Source organism: Rutilus rutilus (assembly GCF_951802725.1).
Source record: "Rutilus rutilus genome assembly, chromosome: 3".
Lineage (NCBI taxonomy): Eukaryota > Metazoa > Chordata > Actinopteri > Cypriniformes > Leuciscidae > Rutilus > Rutilus rutilus.
In genome coordinates, this window is record NC_140211.1 from 55,472,262 (window position 1) to 55,496,121 (window position 23,860).

Below are 23,860 nucleotides of genomic sequence, written 5' to 3' on the forward strand. Positions count from 1 at the left end.
TTCATTTTTTTAGGAGGAATTTCCTCCAGTGTGCCATTCACCCTTAGCATGCCAAGGGCGTTGCACCTTCACTTGGATGCGCACCGGTGGGTCATCTTAATTGACCAATCTCCATGATTCTGTTACTAGTCCGACATTAGTTCTGGAATGTGTGGTTGTCAAGCTAGCTGTCAAGATTCTTACTGTTACAACATGTGTTGTTATGGAAGTTTCAGAGTGGAAAAAGTAAGTGGATCAGTTTACCCCCAGCTGGTTCACTTTACCCCCTTGATTTCTCTGGTCTGTCTCAGTTTACCCCTAAGCTGGGGTAAAGTGAGACACAAGACCACTTTTTTAAAAACAATCATATTTTCACTGCCCTTCATCCTGAATATATTCTAATAATTTCCATTGCTAGGAAACATCCTGAATTATTGGGAAATGTGTAAATATGACTGATATATCATTTTTGCTCGCTTAGAGGGGAACAAATGTAAAAAATGTCTCACTTTACCCCACTCTCCCCTACTATGGAAGTCAATGGGGTACATCACCTGTTTGGTTACCGACATTCTTCAAAATATCTTCTTTTGTGTTTAGCAGAAGAAATAAACTCATACAGGTTTGAAACAACTTGAGGGTGAGTAAATGATGACAGAATTGTCATTTTTAAGTGAACTATTCCTTTAAGTTGAACAAATATTGATTTCATGTCTATTTTGGTCTATTTGTCATTGTTGAAATGACACTATTTCAGTGTGCAAACCTGATTAAAGATTTATATTAAATTTCAACACTGATTCAATGATAATTTGGTTAATGCATTTAACATTTGATTCAATCGTTTTCAATTGATGCTATCATTCTCGCTCTATCTCTCTCTCACACACACATTCTTGTATCTATCTTCATTGACACAATGCAATCTCTAGTTCTTAACCCTACCCATCACAACTAAGCGCCCAACCTGAAACCTTGCCCTAAACCGAATAATAACCGTATCCCTAAAATCAGGTCTTGACCCAAATGGCTCTCAGAAAGTGAGGACGAGCCAAAAGGTCCTCACTTTACTCTTTTTGGCCTCACTCCACTAGCTGGTCTAAAAGTTTGGCCGGTTGCATAAAATATAGCCATGCATGTTAAGACCGTGACCTAGCAGTTAATCAGGGGCAGTCAGTCTTAGTTTTTGGTATCAAGGCTATCTACATTTTTATGTAACTGATTTAAAAAAGATATGAACAGTCTTAAAGAAAATAATTGTATGTCTAAGTTGTAAGACTGTCTTAGAGTTTTATGCAACCGGCCCCAGGCCTCACAAAGATAGCTGTGCAAGTGTAGCCTACACACACACTTTTCATGTTGTTATAATTAGAAGAAAGAAAGATTTTTTTCATTATTGTAACCGTTCTTAGAACCTGCATTAAAACTATTAGGTCGCCTGTAAATTCCCACGCTTGCTCAATCCTTTTGCAGCTCATTATGTTATGACGCAAATGAACTCTATAAGGGCAAGCTTCTACACTCACATTTCCCCAACGTCCACCGAGACCAAACACGAGCAAACACAAGCAGACATGTATTTAATCGACGCAGTACACCATTAACCCAGCAGAGTAAAGTGCTCTTTTTTCGAACACTTTATTGCATTTAAGAACACACTTTGCATCAGCGTTTGGCGAAATGTAATTATAACATATCGATAACCATCAACATTTCACTAACACGTGCTTTTAGTGATGATGATATAACACTGTGAATGTTTGAACTGGTTCATTGTGAAGAATCGTTCGAACCGATTCGTTAAAGTGAAACTCACTTAATGTTAGTGCTGTGAACCTCTGACACGAGCGAGCAGAAGCTTTTATGTGAGAGAGTTAGAGGATATGGGAGGAGTTGACGTCTCCTAAAAACACTTCGAGCACGGTCGTCCTCCCTGACATGTTTTTACACCGACTTACTGTCCGTGGGAACCAAGTGCGTCTCCACTATTATAGTCGAGACTGTCACCCTATTTAACATGGACAGAAGTCTCGTTTAGCTTTGTCCTTCGTCACTACCGACACATTTAACACCCTGTTTGGGATTTATTTGGAATATTTGGAGACTTGTAACGATTGTTTAGATGGAAGAAGAACCGCTGCTTACGGGCAGCATTAACCGGAGCTCAGGAGATTATGGATCTCATGATAGTGATCTACATCAACATAAAGAATCATCACGACGGCTGTCCTATTCAGTGACTGATGATAGTGAAGAGCATGGTATGTATTTATTCAGTTTATAACCTGAGACAAGTGTCCTGGACTACTGGCTGACTATAAGGACACATTTCCATAACATTGTTCAGGCTTATCTTCTGTCCAGGCTGGTGTCATATTCACCTCAACTTTCTGTTTTTGCTGCCAGACAAACACACCATTGTCTCCTTATTGACCGAGTTGCTTTGACTTCAAATAGGCTGTTATTGCGTTCTAGCATGTATCAAATTACAGAGATTAAACATGTGGCAACAGTTTCATTCTCAGTACTCTTAGTACCCTGGAGATGTTTTTATATAAAGTGTTGCAATATAAAACTCAAACTTTATGTCAGGCTATCCTGAATGCTAAGCTGACAGGTTATGTTTTAGTCTGTGGTTTCATATACACCCAGTACAAAGTCAAATGAAACTTTCAGTGGGCACAATAGCGTTATCACTCAAGGATGGCTTGGATTTGCTGGCTCATGTCCTGTTGAGAAGCTCAGGTTTGGCAAAAGATTCCTGGATATCCTGTGACATTGGTGCTTTCAGGACCTGAAATCTGAGATATACACTACATTCAGATGATATATGTAATGTATTCTGAGTACAGGTACCGGACATAGGATGATCCAGTAAATTTCGCACCAGTTGCATAAAATTATCTTCAAGACTTGTAATAACTTTTTTTTAAAGTCAGTTACATAAAACAGTAGATTGGTCTAATTTGAATCTGAAAAATAAGACTAGATACTCCTGGGCAAACCGTTAAATCTTAAAGGTGTAGTTAGCAATTTCTGAGAAACGCTGTTGAAAGTGAGCGCCAAAACACTTTTGTAGCCAATCAGCAGTAGGGGTCCACTTGTAGCCAATCAGCAGAATGAGTCCACTCGTTATGGGGGAGGAGAGAGTGAGTTTGAAAAAGCATCCTTTTCTCTCCATTTTGCCCGTCCGCCCACATTGAGATGGCGTTTTTGTCAACGAAGACTGTCTGAGCTTTTTTGGAAACGCCGTTTTCGTGTTGTAGTCTGGACTGTGAAAACGGAGGTATTTGAAAAGGATGACACATGTGATGCATATTGTACCCATATGGTTATACCGGAATTTTTGTGCCTGCTATTGACTTTCATAGTGTTGCTAAAGACTCGTTCCTTTGTAGAATCTTAATATTACAGCCCTGCAAAGATGACAGTTGCTGTCCTGCGGCAAAACATGATGTCAATTGCATTTTGGACCATGCGATTTTAAGTGCAACCTGGACACAACACTGAGTGGTGGGATATTCTGTTAATAAAATGATCGTGCCAGAAGAATAGCATGAGAACTTGCGCATGCGCAGGAAGGTGATTTGAGCATTTTTAGATGTTTCAATGTGGATGAGCAACTTTTGGAAAACACTTGAAAATTTAGACTTGGAGCGTTTTGGACTGAAAATGTCATTTTGTTGACATTAAAAAAGAGAAAAGGTCAGGGGAATCTCACTGGGAAAGGAAGGGTTATAATCAGACTAGAGCTTTAGGACCCACGTTAGTATTAGAAAAACTTTCCAGTACTGGAGAGACCCAAGCGGGAAGGCCCGTTGATTCTGCTTCAAACATGAGTAACACTGTTTTTGCTGTTGCACAGAACCAAGTTATGCTGTTGCTGTAATATTACCTCTAGTAACAACAGGACAGGTTTGAGTGTCATTGTTTCTCTGGAGCTGATGTGCTGTTGGCGACTAACAACAAAGTCCTTAGCCGCTTATTGTCATCTTCGCCGTGTTTTTTGCGAAGCATTATTTTGCTTTGCTTCAGCTGTGATAAAGAGACATCCACTCTTGTGTTGCACGCTTGAGCATTTTGGGGGCGGAGCAATGAAGGGAGGAGTGTGTTTGTTTGGGGTGATTTCAAATATCAACAGCGTTTCTCAGAAATCACTTACTGCACCTGTAAGACACAGTGTTAACACACTGACTTTGTTTTTGCAACTGGCCCACACACTTTGCTCTGTGAGTGGTAAAATGGAGGGCATATGGGAATGATGGTTTTTTGGAGCGATGATCTTTCACTGGAGTTTTTATTTATTATAACAGAGCTTTTAATATTTTTACTTTGTTTAATATTACAGAATCTCCAATGCAAAACAATCTTTTAGGGACTATTTTGCCAAATAATAAAAAAAAATAAAAAAGTTTAAAAGTCATGACTTTTTGTTTCTTTCTATGACGCAGATGCAGATTCAGACCTCTATATCCAGCAGGCAGTTGTATTTATTGAAGATGCAATTCAGGTGAAAAATATTTCTGCTTTTTATTTTTCCACATTTAGGCTTATGTTTTTATATATTGATTGATTGTCTGTCTGACTAATTTCCCTGTGTGCTCTTTTCCCACAGTATCGATCCATCAATCACAGGGTTGATTCTGGGTCCTTACAGTTATATAGATGGTATTACTCCAGGATATGTCAGTGGTAAGCAAGCAGAAATAGTTTTTTAATAATTCTTTTGCCAACTATGTCCCATACACGTGGACATGGTCTGACGGGTGTTCCTAAAAGTTGCCAAAATTAACCTGTATCAGATTATATACAGTTTAAAAGTATTTTTTTTCCTCTGGAATATATAATTAAAAAAAATAATATGACTCACCTTGCATCCATGGTCATTTTGTCAAATTTAATGTTGTTTAGAAAGAGAATGTCCCTCTCCCTAATTTCATGTGTCACAGGATAGCAATAGCTACTGTACCAGCAGATCTTAGTTCACCTTCTGTAACAATCTGTGTTAAAAGTAATGCGTTACAATATTGTGCTACTCCCTAAAAAAGTAACTATTTGCATTACTTAGCTACTTTTTATGGAAAGTAATGTGTTATGTTAGTTTTGCGTTACTCTTTCACAATTGGGCTGGGGTTGCTTGTTTGTTTTTAATAATGACAAATGTGATATTTTTGGCAAATGTAAAGTCCCTTTCACACCAAAAGTGAAATGAATAAGCCTCAGGCTGAAGGAAATATAAATTCATGCCTGTATAGTAGTGGTCAATAAATGCTAGTTACTTATTTGAAAAAGTAACTCAGATATTTTGTTGTAAATTTTAAAGTAATGTGTTACTTTGCTCATTACTCTAAAAAAGTAATCTGATTACTTAACCCAGTTACTTTTAAGGAGTTACCCCCAGCACTGAAAAGCCCATACACTGGCTACTTAATCCTTTCTGGTCAATAGTACTATTTTTTTTTATAATTTTGAAAGTCTCTTAAGCTCACCAATAATATTGTGAAATATTAAAATTCAATATAACTCTTCTGTTTTAATATATTTTAAAGTTTAATTTATTCTTGTGATGCAAAGCTGAATTTTCAGCATCATTACTCCATAGTCTTTATGAAATCATTCTAATATGCTGATTTGCTACTCAAGAAACATTTCTGATTATTATCAATGTTGAAATCACTAGGCTACTCAATATTTTTGTGAAAACCAAGATACATTTATTTTGTATCGTGATACTTTTTTTGTAATACAATATTTTTGTATCAATGTAAAGTCTTCATTGTTCCTTTTGATCAATTTAATGTATCCTTGCTGAATAAAACAATGAATTTCTTACGTTTTTTACTAAATACAGTAAATTACCAAAGTAACTTGATACTTTAAATGACGATTGTATAAATTAAATTGTTACACCAGTAGGTGGCGACAAGTGACTGTTAAAAAAATGTGTGATTGAATCATTCATTCAATAGATCTGTTCGAAAACACTGATTCATCCAGTAATGAAACAAGTGAAGTCTTTTCTCTTTATGAGTGAGTCATTGAATCATTCATTACATTTTTTTCCAATAAGTTATTAAAATTGATTAAATATTTTAAAATAAACTGCAGCAATTAACATTTTGTCAGAACCTCTAGTAAATTACATGTTATATTGTTTAGTTGTCTATTCAGAATCGTGGGAGAATCGTGATCTCTATTTAAAAAAAAAAAAATTGTGATTATCAATTTATCCAGAATCGTACAGCTCTAGTACATATCTAGTACACAACATATTTCTTGAACATATATATATTTTTAAATATATTTCATATCTCTGTCAGTATCTGTTACACACGGATTTGTCATTGGATCTGCTTTTCCTCTCTCTCTCTCTCTCTCTCTCTCTCTCTCTCTCTCTCTCTCTCTCTCTCTCTCTCTCTCTCTCTCTCTCTCTCTCTCTCTCTCTCTCGAAGGGGTCTGGGGTTCACTATTGCTGTTGTACTGGCACTGGCCCTCATTGAGAGACCCTCCTCTCTAACCTACACTTCGGACATTCGTTTCAAACCCAAGCCCTGGGAGCCTCCCTGTGGATTGACGGAGGGGATTGAGATTGTCTGCCTTTGTATCTTCATCCTAGATGTCACTGTGAAGGTAGACATCCAGAAATATTCAACTGACCACGGGGAGAGCATTAAACGGATAGTTCACCCAAAAGTGAAAATGTTGTCATTATTTGTCATTCAAACTTTATTTTTGTGCATATCCGATTGAAATCTGATCAGATTTAGCAAGTGTGAACGGCAAACAAGCACATGAAATCCGTTTAAGTCTGACTTCTCTGATCGGATTTTGTGTGGTTTAACTTAAACGTCATGTTGTAAATAAGACAACATGTGTATTGCAAACCCCTCCATGTTGCAGTTGTTGTTGTTTTTGGCATATACTGTACCTAGCAGCGCAGCATCATTGCCATAAAAATCAATGCAGATATTCCGGAAAACGAAAGAGCGGCATGGGACACAAATCGGATTGTTGTACACAGTTAATAATTTTAGATAAGATTCCAATTGGATAGACAAATAATCGGATTTGGACTGACAGTGTGACCGTAGCCTGGGAAAATGTTCAACTTTAGTTTTTTTTCCCATTTTTGGTGAACTATCCCTTTAACAGAGTTAAAGTCGGCATGAAACAGAAGTTGCGATAGTCTTTTCTTCTCTATCGTGCCTATCTCCGAGTGAAACGGCTTCTCGGACAAGAGAAAATGTAGGGAGGGAGCTGATTTTGTCCAGGAGGAATTGATTGGATGGTTTGTTATTGGTGGATCTCATGTGATTGACAGGTTGCCCCGCCCACTCGAGTTACATTGATTCAAGTTTATGAGGGAACATGAATTTTAAATATATAAAACTCAATATTCCATAAAAAATCAAGTATTGTCAATTTTGATTTCATGGTGACTTTAAATTGACCTTTTTTAACTAAACTGTTACTATACATTTTTTAATGTGGCATATGTTGATACTGTGTTAAGGAACATATTGAATGTGTTGTTTGTTTTGCAGAGCTATCTGATAGGATGGGAGGAGTTTCGTATGAACAAATGGCTGATTGGTTATGTAATAGTGATTGCAGCATCGGTTATTGATTGGATGTTGAGCATTAGCATGATGTGCAATGAGGTGAGTACAAATCTGCTTATTAATCGTGCCTAGCCTACACTATAATAGCAGTTTTCAAAGCCTTCCTAAAGCCTTCCCAGCACAGTGTATTTTGGATGGACACACCTAGCTCAGGTCATGGAGTACATGAGTTAATGCAGCTGTTAAACAAAGAGAACATCAAACATGTACAGTGCTGCACAGGAGGGACCAGGAAGGGTGTGAAAGCTTTTGTGCAGAAAGATTACTAGTATATTAGTATTATAGTGACACCAAACTCTTTATTATTGACTATTAGCGTCACTTAAAAATAATATGAGAGAATAAATACATTTCTGTATTGAAAATTTAAATGGTAAATAATTCAATGTTTTTTTATTTGAATAATAATAGCCATTTTTAAAATGATTCCTATTTAAAAATATAGTTAAATGTGACGATAAAGAAATTCATTCATAAATAACTCTTCAAAAAGAAATAGACCTGTTTAAATTAAATCATTTAATCGAAAGTCCCCAAATGTGATCTGCCAAACTCTGTATAAAATCTTCATTGATATGGATTTTTTTTCTTTCAATTAAAATTAAACAAGGAGAGAAGCTCGAATACATAGTAGTGGAAGATTTTTACAAAAATTCCTTTATTCAAATCCAAAGATAAAACGTTTTCGATTCACATCAGTGTCTTAACAATGACCTGGTTCTCTTTATATATATATAAAATATTTTTTTACCGTATTACGTCCAATTATAATCAATTCAATAAGTAAGTCAAAAAAGCTGATTAAAAAATATATTGTCTTTCATTTTTAAACAGTTTTAAATATGCTTATTTGTAAATTTGATGATCACATTTTTATTTTTGAAATCATACATTGATAATTGATTTCTTCATTTTATTTAAGTAGTACTTTACAGTCCTCCATACACTTAAAGGCGTAGTTAACCCATATATTAAAAACTCATAATTTACACATTTGTAGAATAATTTACTCATTTAAAGAACAGGACAAAAGTCCCTCAAATCTTGCCCTCAACCGTCAATCTCAATTCTCATTTACAAATTCACATCAAACATGATTTAAGGGAAATTAAATTAAGTTTCCATTTTTGGGTGATCGATTCCTTTAAAGCAGGTCTGTCCAATCCTGATCCTGGAAGTCCACTGTCCTGCAGAGTTCAGCTCCAACCCTAACTACCTGTAAACCCATCTGAACCAGCTAGTCAAGCTCTTAATAGGCATACTATAAACTTCCAGGCAGGAGCTAAACTCTGCAGGACAGTGGCCCTCCAGGGCCGAGTTTGGACACCCCTGCTTTAAAGTCTTCAATAAGGAAACACTGAGCATGTCTTGGGAAGCAGGATTGACTCAATCAGCTGTGGACCGATTGTAACATTGCCCTGTCATTCTGTCCCACAGAATTTGAGAGTCAGGAGACTGATTCGCCCATTTTTCCTCTTGCAAAATTCTTCCCTCATGAAGAAAACTCTAAAATGTATCAAAAGGACTCTTCCAGAGATAGCAAGGTAATTTTATATATATATATATATTTTTTTTTTTCTTTGTGGGTTTTTCCCATGTGTGCCTTTTTATAATTTCAGACTTATTTTCACTTCTCAATTTGGATGCCGTCTCATTCTAATATTGCAATTTTAAAATAATGACAGTAAACATTGACCAAAAGTGTTCTCTCTATGTTTCTCTCTTTCTCTTTCAGTGTTGTCCTGCTCCTGGCTTTACACCTCTGCATATTCACCATGATTGGAATGCTGATATTTGCCAAATCAGATGTAATAAGTGCTCACAATATAATCTTTACCAAATAACTCGACCCTTAAAGGGATACTTCACCGATTAGCATTAAGCTTTGTGTCAGTAGAAATCCGGTAGTATTTTCGAATGACCGTGCTTCCCTCCCTCATGTCCCCCTGAGACGAGAGATTTCTGTATTGTGTGTCAAAAATCGTCATTTAGCATCAGAGGTTTTTTTGGCCAGAGGCGAGAGACTACAGCCAGTAGGAGGAGCTCGTCCCGCATGTCTTCAACCCGCCCATAGGGGGATCTCACGATAAAACGCCGTCTTTTCAGTTTTGAGTCAACTAGTTGCCTAGTTGTATCATTTCTTCCGATACTGCCCTCTGTAACCGGTCGGCGTGGCTTGGGAGTGGCCTCGTAGGGCAGCGAAGCGCAGTGCATTCTGGGAGTTGTTGTCTTTCATCCACATGAGCCAAAAATACATTTTCTGGCTTTTCTCAGTCTAGAAGGCACCAACTTCTAAATTAATTTCACATTTCTACTACATAAATGACCCAATTTAAATACACATTCATCTTTCCAGCGGTGAAATATCCCTTTAAGATGCATTTTTGTTGATCGGATCACAAGTAGACGAGGGAGACACATTGTCCACCTTCCACCACTTCTGTCCTGATTTCTTCGAGGGGAGGGTCTATGGGCGGGTAAATGTATGGGCTTTTTCAGATCTTTCGATCTAAGGGACAAAATAAGCTCGTGCAATTTACACATGAACGCGACCTGGAGACGACGGAAAAACATACAGAGAGAAGCAGCTTTAGTTTCTGCTCTGAAGCCACAAGATCACGCCAAACATGTGTGTGTTAGAAATCAGGAATGGTGGGAGAACATTGTGCAGCCGACAAAGTTGAAATCCCGTCTGGCTAGAGCGCTTCCCATAATGTTCACGCATTAGATCAGTAGACGGAGAGAAGACGGTCTTTAGTGGCTGTTTGAACACATTCGACCACATGAGCGTTTACACTATGAAAGCAATCCGGTCGAATGCGTCGTCCACTTGTGATCCGATCGATCAAAATGCATGTTTATACCAGGTGTGAACAGAGCCTAGAATTAATACTTGTGGTGGAGAGGTGTGCTATTACTCATCTTAGCGATTAAACCAGGGGTGTCCAACCCAGTTCCTGGAGGGCCATTGCCTTGCAGAGTTAAGCTCCAACCCCAATTAAACACACCTAAACCAGCTAATCAAGGTCTTCAGGATTACTGGAAATAGGAGCGGAGTTTGACATGTGGAGATTTTCACTGGGCAGAGAGTAAAATGGGCATTCACCTTACATTGAAAGTCATATCTAGAGTCCAGAATACAGAAACTTGGGTGTGGGGCTCTTTTGACATGGGCCAGTAAGCAGCCACATGGCAACCATGCAGATCACCCTAGTAGAACAGGGTTGAAACCACATATATAGCTGAACCACACAGCTCAGCAACCACACAGCACTCGTCTGAAACACTAGCAGCGAGAATCACTTTCATTTCCTTCAGTAAAAGTTAAAAATTTACTAAATGCACTCTCTATTATTTCATCTGCCTGGTAAATAACATCCAACAACCTTTATATTTTGAATAATTTAGCCGACACATTGGCTTGCAAATAATAAACAATGCAAATTCTCCAGGTGACTTATTCTGTGTGTTTCTGTAGGACCCTAAGAAGAATGGAGAATGGGAAACATACTTCAAAAACCTGCCAAAAGCCCTGTCTTCTCTGCTAGTGCTGCTCACCACCGCCAATAACCCTGACGGTACGTCTTCATGCGACTGTAAAAGTTGCTGAAGTCTCTCAGGAGCTGCGACTCTCTGAATGACTCAGTCAAGTGTTAGATGTTCAGTGACACAGATGACATTTTGGCACTGCTGTGTCGAATTCTCTGTCATTTCTGGCTCATTGCAGCAGAAGCTGTGAGTCATTGGCTTTAACCACATGACATGATGTCTTGTGACTTGTCACAACGTTCTGTTAAACTTTCACAGGTATCTGTGTGTTTCAAATGTGAAACCGCACCAATGTCCTTCAACCTTCTCTTGTAATCTGTGTTTGTAATCCCAACATGTCTTTCTCTCAACAGTCATGATTCCTGCATACTCTCTGAACCGTGGATATTCGATATTTTTTATACTCTTTAGTGTGTTCGGTAAGTTTTATGGCACTCGGGATGAGTTGCACTGTACATGTAGAGTGCTGTAAATAATACTTGCGTTTATAACTCTCCACCTGCATTAAACATTGACATTTTATATTGCTTCTGCCAGGAACGTATTTGTTGATGAATCTAATGACGGCTATTATTTATAACCAGTTCAGGGGATATTTACTGGTGAGTGACGTCATCTTACATAGTGTTTTTTTTAGGAATTTGTGGCTTGTTTATTAGGAATAGTTTAGCATTCTAAATTCTGTCATTATTTTCCAAACCCAAATTACTTTTTTCTTCCATGGAGCACAGAATATATTTTGAATGTAATTTCCAATCTCTTTTTTTCCCCCTATACAACAAAAGTAGCTATGTTTCCATCCACCTATTTTAATGTGAATTTTGGGATATCACATAAAAAATAAAAAAAAAATCTGGATGGAAATGCCAAGATGTGCATACATTCTAAAAATGTGCATTTAAATAAACGATAAGAAGACACATAAACACACATAAAATATGATGGAAACTCATTTACTGAATAGATGTAAAAAAAAAGAAAAAAAAAGTCATGTGACTTTGCCTCAACACAGTATGTGATTGGATAACTGGACTAACCAGTGGACCAATCACATTGCACAGCATCTCGAATGTTGGTTTGGTCATTTTGAAATGCCTGAGCCAAAGAAGTATTGCCAAATCTGTGGTTTTCCCATGGAATTGGGTTACTTTTACACTGTTGCCACGGGTTATTTTTCTGCGGGTTGAAGCGAACCACAACACTCAATATTTTTACCCCCTGGAACGTGATTTTTACCGGGGAACCCACCGGAAACACAATTGTGCTAGTTTTGGCCATGATTGGGTGGGTTTTGAATGGCAATTTGGCGGGTTTTGACACAAACTTGGCAACCCTGAGTCCGTCATCAAAATGATTAGGTATAATGTCCTCACAGAAGTGTCTCACACAATTGAGTTCACAAACATCAGGCATCTAAGCATAAGATAACGTAAGACAGCGTTTATTGGGTTTCATCTGCACGTTCGGAGGTGCAAGTGAGCCACAGTTTCTTCCCCGATTGCAGCAACTTCCATTTTTATAACGGATATTCTGCACCAATTTCCCAAGAAGTGACGATTTTGTTCTCTTGAACACATGGTATGGAAACGGTGCTCTATTCGCAGATGTTTTATGCGATATTCCAAATTTGTGCACGTTAAATGTGCAACTTCAGATGAAAACAGGGGCTGTCAAACTCCAAAAAGTGCCTTTTTTCCCCCAAGTCTTCTGAAGCCATACGTTTTTATTATATGGAAAAGAGTGGCGTAAACATTCTTCAGAATTTCTCCTTTTACACACAAAATGAGGTTTTGTAAATGATGACAGAATGTTAATGTTGGGTCAGCTCTTGCTTTAATTATTGATGGTACGATCTGTGTTTAGATGTCAGTTCAGACGTCTATAATCAGGAGGCGTCTGGGTATTCGGGCTGCGTTCGAGGTGTTGTGCTGTCCGGGACGAGGACACACCAGCACTCAGTCTGAAGGCCATGTGTAAGAACACTTCCTTACAGCTTTCTCTGCACACATTCACTCTTATTCCCGTCTCTGATCACATGACTGTTCCTGTTTCTGCTCAGGGAGCGAGTGGCGGTGAACATGTTTCTGCAGGTCATGAGCCGAGTCCACATGAAGTCTTACTGCAGACAGGCTATTATTAAGGTGAATACAGATTACAGAAAAGTTTAATAAAGTAGGCAGGATGTTTGTTTGACCGGTCTTGTTTCTCTCAGGCTGCTCAGCAGTTTCCAGACGGCTTCATCAACGGCGAGGCCTTCCAGAGGATCTTTAATGAGCTGGACAAGGATTTTATGAAAGAGGTGTGTGACCATCTATATCTGGATCAGTTTACATTACAGTGTGAATCCAGACTCTTAAAGGAAGTCTCTCTTTTTTAACAATATGCACAAGTCAGTTAAATTAGTATTTAAATCATTAGACAATGGTTAATAGCAGGCTTTGGCAGAATTCACAAGTTAAGAATTGGCTCCCTTACATGTTATTAGTTGTAGTTTGGACAGGAAGAGGAATTAGCTACATGGAAGTTCACAGAAACTTGACGCAATCACGAAATGAGGAATGTTATTTAGTCCAGAACAACAACAAAAATGAGCAAGAATATACGACTGTTTAAAGTTTGCATGTTTCATTTTGTTTGGGTCCATTTTGAAAACTTTGGTGTAATTCGGGGACACTTAATATGTGCCCCACATGTTTTGTGTATGGTCATGTTTATGGGTTTTCATTTTCAAATTCAAAGTCATTTGGATAATGGAGCGTAATATTTACACAGCAGTTTCTTTGAATTTTACTTCCTTGGATTCAAATATAAATTTTAGTTCTGCATCCTGTTTGCTACAGAGTTAAAAAGTTGAAAAATGAACATTCACTCTGGTTTTAATTGTCGGGTGTCAACAGACATATGAAGTGCTTTTGTCTTCTCCCTTCAGCATCCACCAAAGCCAGAGTACAGTTCTTCTGCCCTGCAGCAAATCCAGTATATCTACAGCCACTATTATATCACAGTGCTGGGAAACGTTGTCGCTCTGGCCAATGTCATCTGTATCTGTGTAAGAAACCTTATTTGCTTTTCATTTGCTTTAATTATCACATTACCCTATGTACATAAAGAACATTGCATTTCCAGAATTCAGTCCATTAAAACAAGGGTTTCCCCCAAAAAAATTCACCACCCAGTGGTTCATGATGGAGCTACAGGGAGATAGATCTTGTGATAGAAATGGAAAATTAAATTACAAATTAGAAAATGTATAAGTTTTAGTCATTTTTACTGTCATTTTTTGATATAAACAGGAAAAATATTGACCACAGATTACAAAAAAAAAAAAAAAATCTATAAATTTAAAAGTGATCATACATACCATAATTGTTTCTACAATTCATATAATTTAAAACCTGCATCAGGTTAGAACTTATATAAGCAAAGTAATTGTATTATTCATTTTATTTATTGAAAGATTAGAACATTATTTGTAATCTCAGGGGTAAAGAATTTATCTCACAAAATGATATTTCTTTGTTTTGTTGTGAAATGGTGCCATCTTGTGGATAGTATATGCATAACAAAAGTTATAGCTTGGACTACAGTAGTCCTTCCTGTACACTGAACACAAATCGTGCGCTTGGTTGCTCTGGCTCTCTGAAACTTGAAGTTCATCTCTGATTTCTGTTGTTTTTCTGCAGACCGCCTTGGTTCTGAATTCAGAGAAATCCGCCTCAGAGAGGAATTACTTCTATATGGAGGTGACCGTCTCATGCATGGAAAACTATTTATGCTGCTGCAATAATGACATTTCATTTAGAAAGTGTATTGGCTGGTTCAAAACTAATAAATCGAATCCTTTTGGCTTGTGTTTTTTTTTTTGCAATAGTTGATTTATTGTGTTTTCTGTGGTTCAATGAATATTAATGCGAATATCTTTTCTGTCTTCTAGATCATCAACTGTGCTTTCATCCTGTACTATTTAATTGAGATGTTACTGAAAATAGTGGCTTTTGGTTGGAGAGGTTACCTGTCTTTCAGGAATAACATTTTTGATGGATTTCTCACTGTTCTTTTGCTGGTAATTTTTGTGATTAATTTCTATTTATAATAATCCTTGGATTTATGCAGCGTACATGATGCATGCAATAACTGGAGACACGTTGTGTTGTTCTTTTATCCTCAACAGGCTCTTCAGATCGCCATACTCATCACATTCAGGAATCCCTCTGTGGAAGTGTGAGTGTGTGGAATTTACAATCATAAGATCGCAGAATAAATCTGTTCTCCAAACGCCTTGATCTGACGTTTTCCTCTCATTTTGACAGGGATCCGGTTCCACACCGTGTGATGGCTTTATGGGAGATGGTGCGATTGGTCAACATGTTGATTGTTTTCCGTTTCCTCAGGATAATTCCAGAAATCAAGGTTGGTGACAGGATACTCACATTAAACACCTTGCTTCTACAAGCTGAACACACTTGCACCATTGCATTTCTTCATTTTTTTTTAAATAATTTCTAGCAGATCACTGTTAAAAGCAAAATATTTGCAGAACACTGCAAAGTACTTAGCTTATTACCCACCGAAAAACATAAACAAATTATTAATTATTAATTATTAGTATTACAAATGGCCTGAACTGCGTTTCCCAAAAGCATCGTAAGCCTAAGTTGATCGTAGAGACCATTGGTGGCAATTGTTCTACGATCAACTTTAGGCTTGTGATGCTTTTGGGAAACGCAGCCCTGGACATTTTGGTAGCATAGCCTTTAGGTAACATAACTGTACATGAGTGCTTCTAATAGCCATTAATGGCGTTCATACAGTACGGCTGTATGAATCTCTATACGGCCATTTGCAAACTACTCAAATTCTCTCTGATTTAAATGTGATTTTATTTCTTCTTTCTGCTGTTTTCATCTCTTTTCATGGTATTTAGGTGGATTTTAATCTGGACTCATTGCTTGCCACTTCTGACCAGAGACACAGCTTAAATGAAAACTAATTAAACATTAAGGCCTGGTTTCACAGACAGGGCTTAGATTAAGCCAGGATTAGGCCTTAGTTCAATTAGGGCATTTAAGTAGGTTTTATAGATGTGTCTTAGAAAAAAAAAACATTACTGGTGTGCATCTTGAGACAAAACAAACATATTTTAAGATATGTCAGTGCAAGTTGCTTTCAGTTAAAACGGCTCAAACATGCGTTTTAGTCTGAGACTAGCTTAAGCCTCGTCTGTGAAACCAGGGGTAAATATTGTCTTTGAGAAGTAGTACATCAGTCGTAGAAAACAGTCAACCTACTGTAGCCTAGCAACAACATAAACACTGCAGATATATTTTATACCTATATATAAATGAATATCACTATTGATTTAAATTCCAAGTTTTTTGAGATGGTCCTCACTGCAGAACATGAAATCCAGGGGGAGGAGTCGGATCCAGATCCAACTCCTCCCACCTTACATATACCTAAACCTACCCATCTCCACCCCCTGATCCCTAAACCCACCCCTAAACCTACCAATCTCCACCCCTTATATCTGGATCCAACTCCGCCCCCTGGATCTAGTGTACTGCATTGAGGTGCTACTGGGTTTTTTCTCTCTTACTGGTTTGCTTTTTTGCAGCAAACCAGTAAGTAGTTTTTGCCACTGTTACAGTAACTAGCTGACTGCACATTATTGCTCAATATATTTAAAAAACAATTCATGGGTGCCAGTATTTTTGGGATATGACTATATTATACAGTAGTTGGCATAATTGGTCTACCCCCCCACTAGCCGCGTTTCCATTACCCTTCAAATTGCGCAAATTGAAAATACGCCCAATGGAAACACGTCAATTTCGCGAAAACTCCCATTTATCGCAAAAAAGTTTTAACGCTCGCATGAGGTGGTTTTTCAGGCAGTCCGAAAAAGGAATATTTCGCAAAACTGCAATGGAAACAGTTTTTGCGCATTTACAGGTCACCTGACGTAGATGACGCGGTGTGTTTGGACAGAATACGAGACAGAGTTCTTTATTAAACTCATAAAAGACAAAAGAATTACAGGAATACTGGATTCTAAACCTCAAAGAAATGCCACAATCAAGACCTCGAGGCAGATATGAGGGAGAAACACCCGGAAACACCTCATATGAGCCGCTCACAGTATAAAGGTCTTTCCTTGCCATTAATGCTTGGATAACACACATACGTCTCCTTCCATTAATAATAATGTATAGTGCGGTACGTGGCTGTGATATATATAAACTTACCAACGTCCGTTGCCATGATTTTTGGAATGACTTATCACGAGAGGAAAAAATGACGTTTTAGTCGCATAACATCGGTTAATGGAAACGCCGTCATTTCGCAATAGTTTTTTATCGATATTTAGAAGAAAAAAATCGCAAAAGTTTTGCGCAAATCTGTAATGGAAACGCGCCTAGTGTCATCTGACATATATCAAGTGCACTAATAATGTTTTGTTCTTTGGGCTTTAGTTGATGGCCGTGGTGGCCAGCACTCTCGTGGACCTGGTGAAAAACTTGCGGGCATTTGCTGGCGTTCTGTTGGTGAGTGAGCGACTCGTTTTACAGTGTCACATGCTGTTTCATCATTAATGATGAGGTCAGTCTCTTCACCTGTACATGTGTCGTCTCTGATACAGGTGGTGTACTATGTGTTTGCAGTTCTTGGTATCTGGCTTTTCCAGGGAGCCATAACCCCTCCGCCAAACATGAGGTACTGTACATCAACTGCACATTTAACACAAACATATCTCAATATTACTGGGGAAAACAGTCTCTTATGCGCAACAAGGCTGCATTTATTTGATCAAAAATACAGTAAAAAGTAATATTGTGAAATATTATTACAAATGAAAAAGAACAAAATTGAACATTTTAGAATTGAATATATTTTATAATATTTTAAATTGTGCTTTATTCCTTTGATGGCAACGTTTGGAATAATTAAGGTTTTAAAATGTTTTGAAAGAAGTCTCTGCATTTATTTGATGAAAAATACAGTAAAAAAAAAAGTAATATTATTGCAATTTGAAAGACTTATTTACTATTTGAATGTATTTTAAAGTGTAATTCATTCCTGTGATCAAAGCTGAATTTTCAGCATCATTACTCCAGTCTTCAGTGTCACATGATCCTTCAGAAATCATTCTAATTTGATGATTTTCTGCTAACAAAACATTTCTGTTTATCATCAATTTAGCTTTTACTGCTTTTTCTTTTTGTGGTGATGCACTACCATTCAAAAGTTTGGGTCAATTAGAACTAATAATAACAAACGAACACCAATAATAAAATTAGAATGACTTCTGTAGGATCATAAGACAAGAGTAATGATGCTGAAAATTCTGGCTTTGACCAGTAGTGTGATTAGTTATGTGTTGCTATATATTGTGTAGATCCTTGTTGACAACTCTATGCGCTCTACATCTTCTCTCTATGTCTCTATGCGCTCTCCTTTCAGTCTGAACGCCAGCACAGAGAACGACACGGGTCCCTACAGCATGGATTGTGGCACTTTTGAACAGCTGGAGTACTGGCCAAACAATTTTGATGATTTTGCTGTAAGTTGCACAGAGGTCTCAGCCTCCTATGACACCCTCGCGAATCATACACATTCGAATAGGTTCATGACAAATAGGTTTCTAACAAGTTCCCAGAATGATAAAATGAGCACTTATAAGGAAGAACTAGTCATTGGATTTGACCAAATTGCAATAATTTCATCAAATTTCATAAATCGTTACTATTGGTCACCATTTTCATCTGTCAAAGTCTAACCAATGAAAAGTATTAAAAAGAGCTTATGACTAAACCTTGTAACTCCATTGGATCCTCAAACTTTCGGTAAAACCTCATAACTCAAACTTAAATGAAGTGCCGTCTCTATTTGAGCATGATTTGGGTAAAATGTTAATAATATAGTGACACATGCAGGTGTCTGACCATATATTAGGCAACAATATTGACTTTGGCAATGCTTTGTTTGATTATTTGTTTTTGGAGATACAAGGTTTCTGCACGATCTATTTCTGTTTTGTTCTTATATTATTTATACTGTAAGCTTTCATAAAATTAAGGAAAACATTTTTTAAACTCGAAAATGAATGTAAATGATTGAACTCTTGATGCAAAATAAATGTAACTCTGTTTTCTTCGTGTCACATGTTTCCAGTCCTCTCTGGTCCTGCTCTATAACATCATGGTGGTGAATAACTGGCATGTTTTCACAGATGCATACACCAGATACACTACAGAGTAAGATACACACACACACACACACACACACACACAAACACATATACATGCCAATATTATTAACAGGGGACCGTCATTGGACATTGACCAAGAGTGGACCAGTGTTTCTGGTCATTTTGAAGAAGCAAAAATTACATATGATGGTTTCCATCACCCCACCAAAATATAGATTTTTCTATACATATCGATACTGAAATATCTAAACGCTTCCAATGCTCATTTTCCCCAGAATAGATAGATGATACCAGCTGTTCTCTCTCTCTCTCTCTCTCTCTCTCTCCGACAGCGTGTGACACACAAACCCGCCTCTCCTCACTCACTCGTTTCTTTTGATGAATAGTGTTACTGTTGTTAGTGTAGATTTTATGCTCACAGACACAAAAAGTGCGGCACATAAAGCCGTCTCTCAGTACTAAATCTTTTTCGCTGCTTATTGCGCTTAAACAGTCAAATACACACAAAATAATGTCAAAATTATTATAAAATTATTATATTATATTATAAAATGCAAGATAATTATAAATGTAAAATCAATCGAACTGCTATCGCACAATGTTCCCCCTGTTAGTTTGGCACACAAGTACACACTCTCTTCTGAATATCTTTAACATATTTGGATGCTTTGGCTGGGCAGGGTTTTGTAAATTTGTACCCATAACTCTTCCATGCCAGGTGGTCTTTGGTGTACTTTGTGGCCTGGTGGATGACATCTTCAGTCATGTGGGTCAACCTGTTTGTGGCACTCATTTTGGAGGTATGTAGATTGTTTGGTTTAAATAATTCAAGATCGACCATATACTTTCCTGGTCTTATTGCGAATTCATCACATGCACATTATTCCAAAGAAAAAGAAATATATAGCCCTATTATTATCATATGACTGAAATCTGAACTACTGAACATATTCTCAATAGCTTGATTTGTTTTAGTGAAGTGCACACCCCACCCCAGGCCGATTGCAAAGACTTCATTGGTCATGTCAGTCACAGTGCTGACTACCTAGACAACGCTGAAATAGGGCTAAGGTCAAATACTAACCCCTAACCTTAACCTTAATGTAGTGTTGGAAGCACACCTTTTTACATAGCATTACTGTTTGTCATAATGAGATCCTGAACTGAATCCATAAAGCCTGACCTTTTCTTGACAGGTTCATAAATCTGTTTCTAAGCATGCTAGTTAACCTTGTGTGTTTTTTTTTGTTCGTGTGTTCAGAACTTCACCTATAAGTGGGACCGCAGTAATACTCTGTCTGTTGAGGATGTGGAGAGAATCGCCTATCAAAGCACTGTGCAGTTTATGTTCAGGTAAAGACTGTGGGAACAAAGCCATCGATAAGTTCCCAGTAACACTTTTAAGGTCATGCAGTTACTCGTCACATGTATTTACTATAGCTATAACTGTAAATATGCATAATTGCAAGTAGCTAATCTTAAACCAAACCCTTACCGTAGCCCTATAGTTAGCACTGAGCACATGTAATTAATGACCTATTTGTGTAATTACACTGTAACAACGTCTCCTGAAAGTAAAGTGCCACCAAGTTCCGTCTCAAAGTTTCTTGAGAGATGAGAGAAAACGTGTCCCCCAGATTTACAGTACACACCACGATACACACCAGGCATCCTCATATAGCGGACCGCGAGACAAAATGACAACTCTAGCACCATTTTATCATTTCTACAGTTTAAAGTGAGCAGCATGTCAAAACAACAGAGCGGTTCACACCACAAGCACTCAGAGTCGTTTATGGTGATGATAATTATGTGCTATATCCTCTAATATTTTAACACGCTTCATTCAAGCCCTTTCTGGATTTTGTATCATTATTGCAGTGATTATTATGTTTCTATCATGTTACATGTTTGGCAACAGTTCTTCTAACCCTAATTGATGGAGTGTGTAGCTTCTCATTTCTTAATCAACCATGTAGGAATGGACACATCATGGCCATATTCCAGGATGACAGTGTCAAGATTCATTAGACGTTGTTGATGTGTCTTCATACAATAGTCATCCAATCATAGACTCTTTCACTCTTAAGCATTTGCCTATTTAAATCAGTGTACTACTGCTGCCCAGATGGAAATATATATACAGTACTGTGCTAAAGTCTTAGGCATGTTAATACCAATACCAACATCATTTTCTATTATTTTGCCCATCCTCTATTTTCAGAGAGCATGTCCAAGAGCCGACAGAAGAAGAGTTACTAGCTCAACTACAACAACATCCTCATCTCCACCTCTCCTGGTGACCCTAAACCCCCTCAACTCCACCTCCAAAACAATCCCACAATCCTCCAGGACTCCATCACGTCTGTGTAGGCCTCATGTTTACATATCCATCCGTTTTGGAGGGCCTGTTTCCCATTATAGGATCGGCGTTGCTTCAGGTCGGGCTGAGAAAGGATGTATGTGTTTTCTAACAGAGAGTCACATGATTAATGTTCAGAGGAACTTCAATTTAAAAAGAAGTTTTAGCTCAAGTCACTCCTGTTGCTGGAGTCCCAGAGTTCTTGTCTTACAACCTGTGAATGATAGTGGGATCAGTGCCACCATTTTTGTCTGAATTGGAAATTAATTTCACAACCAATATTTCTTTATTTATTTTTTGTAAGGCTGTTACAATCGAACAACAAAATAACAATCTATAGATTTTTGTTTAAAAAAATCGTGGAAACAAAGGGACAAGACTCATAAATGTATTAAATGTTTTTTAGCTTTGTTTTTTATTAATTCTACATTTCTGACTGTGCCATTATGTTTGTTCAGTGCTTTTATTTATGTTAGATTTGACAGAAATCTTTATGGGTGAATCTCTCAAGAAATGTCCGGATCGTATTTCACCCCAAAAAGAAAAAAGAAAAGAAAAGGAAATTGACACAATAAATATATTGGGTAACACTTTATTTTAAGGTCACGTAGTTACACGTTACTACACTTACTTATTATTAGTAATAACAGTAAATTATGCACAAATACAAGAAACTAACCCTAAACCAAACCCTAACCATATCTCTATAAATACATGTAGGTAATTAATATTACTCCAAACGTATTTAAGTAAGTACAATATAACTGTCACCGTAAAATTAAGTGTAACCATATATTGTATAAGAAAATGACAATTAAGCACATGCCTCATCCAAAATTCTCAATATGGCAATGTGATTTTTTTTTTTTTTCACTGCCTTTAATTTATGCAATAAAATTAATTAAATCATTGTGTCCTGACAGGATTCAGAAGTTTGTTGTTTTGTATTATTGTAAATAGTACATTTCTGGTTTATTATCATGCAAATGTCACAAAGCAAAAGGTGCAAAATGTAATGTCTTATTTTTCTTTGAAATTTGGGGAAATGTGACCTGGACTGTTAGTCAGTGAATTTCAATGACTTTGGTCATGATTGGGATATGTTCCATGTTTTCAATATTATCAACAGATGGTGTTTTACTGTTATTAATACATTTTACTGAAAATTGGTTAAAATGGTTGAATAACAACCCCAATCAACTTGATTAAGTTGATTAAGTGTCTATGTTAACTGTCTATACAGGCAAATCAGATTTTTTTATCATTATTATAGTTGTAGCATGCTTTGTATCAAACAAACTTTATATGAAATCACATTTTATAAGAGGACCACACAAGCCTGTGCTTTATATCTTACACAAGTGTCTAATTTTCAACACAGTCAATTTAGCAAGACCATTTTATAGGTGATTATATGGACTTCCTTAGCCTCCAGGAAAGTAGATTGACACAAACACACACACACACACACACACACACACACACAGAGAGAGAGACACTCTCTCTCTCTCTCTCTCTCTCTCTCTCTCTCTCCTCTCTCTCTCTCACACACACACACACACACACACACACACTTTCCACTGATTAGGGGGCTAAACATACACACCTAAAACAGAACGTAGGTCTTTCTGACCTTGTGTTGAACACACATCAGAGTGACACAATCATTCCCCTCATCTTCCAAACAAACACAGTTCCCTTACACGGTTTGTTTATCTTTCCTTAAGATGTGCTGTGGCCTCAGTGAGGGTTTTCCAGAAATCCTTCCAAAATAATTCTAATATTTCGATTTGCTGCTCAAAATATTTGAGTATTATATTTAACATTTCTAATTATTATCAATGTTGAAAACAGTTTTTGCTGCTTAAAGGGGTACAGCTAGGCTTTCAAAAAAATCTTGGCTGCCACCTTGCTTTAGTAGGAAATCCTTCATAGCAAACCAGTAATGGTGTCGACATGTATTGTTGCCGGGTGCAAGAATTTAAAGAGTGAACGTTTAGCGGGAGTGAGATTACTTTCGGTTTCCAGTGAAGGGTTAATCGGGCTATGCAAACTTCTCCGTTTTAAGCATAGTTGTAGTGTAAACGCACCCTGAGCGTTCTGACTGTTCCGCCCTCCCGAAGCGAAACGCCGTCATGT

At 37.4% G+C, this 23,860-nt stretch overlaps 1 protein-coding gene across 1 annotated transcript; it reads left to right on the forward strand.

Moving 5' to 3' along the window:
* The first annotated feature begins 1,751 nt into the window (after positions 1-1,751).
* tpcn2 (two pore segment channel 2) lies at positions 1,752-22,646 on the forward strand. Its single transcript, XM_084404912.1, has 25 exons — positions 1,752-2,240; positions 4,431-4,489; positions 4,595-4,671; positions 6,432-6,609; positions 7,524-7,640; positions 9,039-9,145; positions 9,337-9,409; positions 11,080-11,179; positions 11,504-11,569; positions 11,688-11,752; positions 13,014-13,123; positions 13,210-13,291; positions 13,363-13,449; positions 14,080-14,199; positions 14,834-14,893; positions 15,085-15,213; positions 15,322-15,371; positions 15,461-15,560; positions 17,624-17,695; positions 17,791-17,864; positions 18,612-18,711; positions 19,323-19,405; positions 20,078-20,159; positions 20,621-20,712; positions 21,584-22,646. Exons 1-25 carry the CDS (start codon positions 2,102-2,104, stop codon positions 21,660-21,662), a joined length of 2,301 nt encoding a protein of 766 aa, XP_084261038.1. The 5' UTR covers positions 1,752-2,101; the 3' UTR covers positions 21,663-22,646.
* Positions 22,647-23,860: the final 1,214 nt, after the last annotated feature.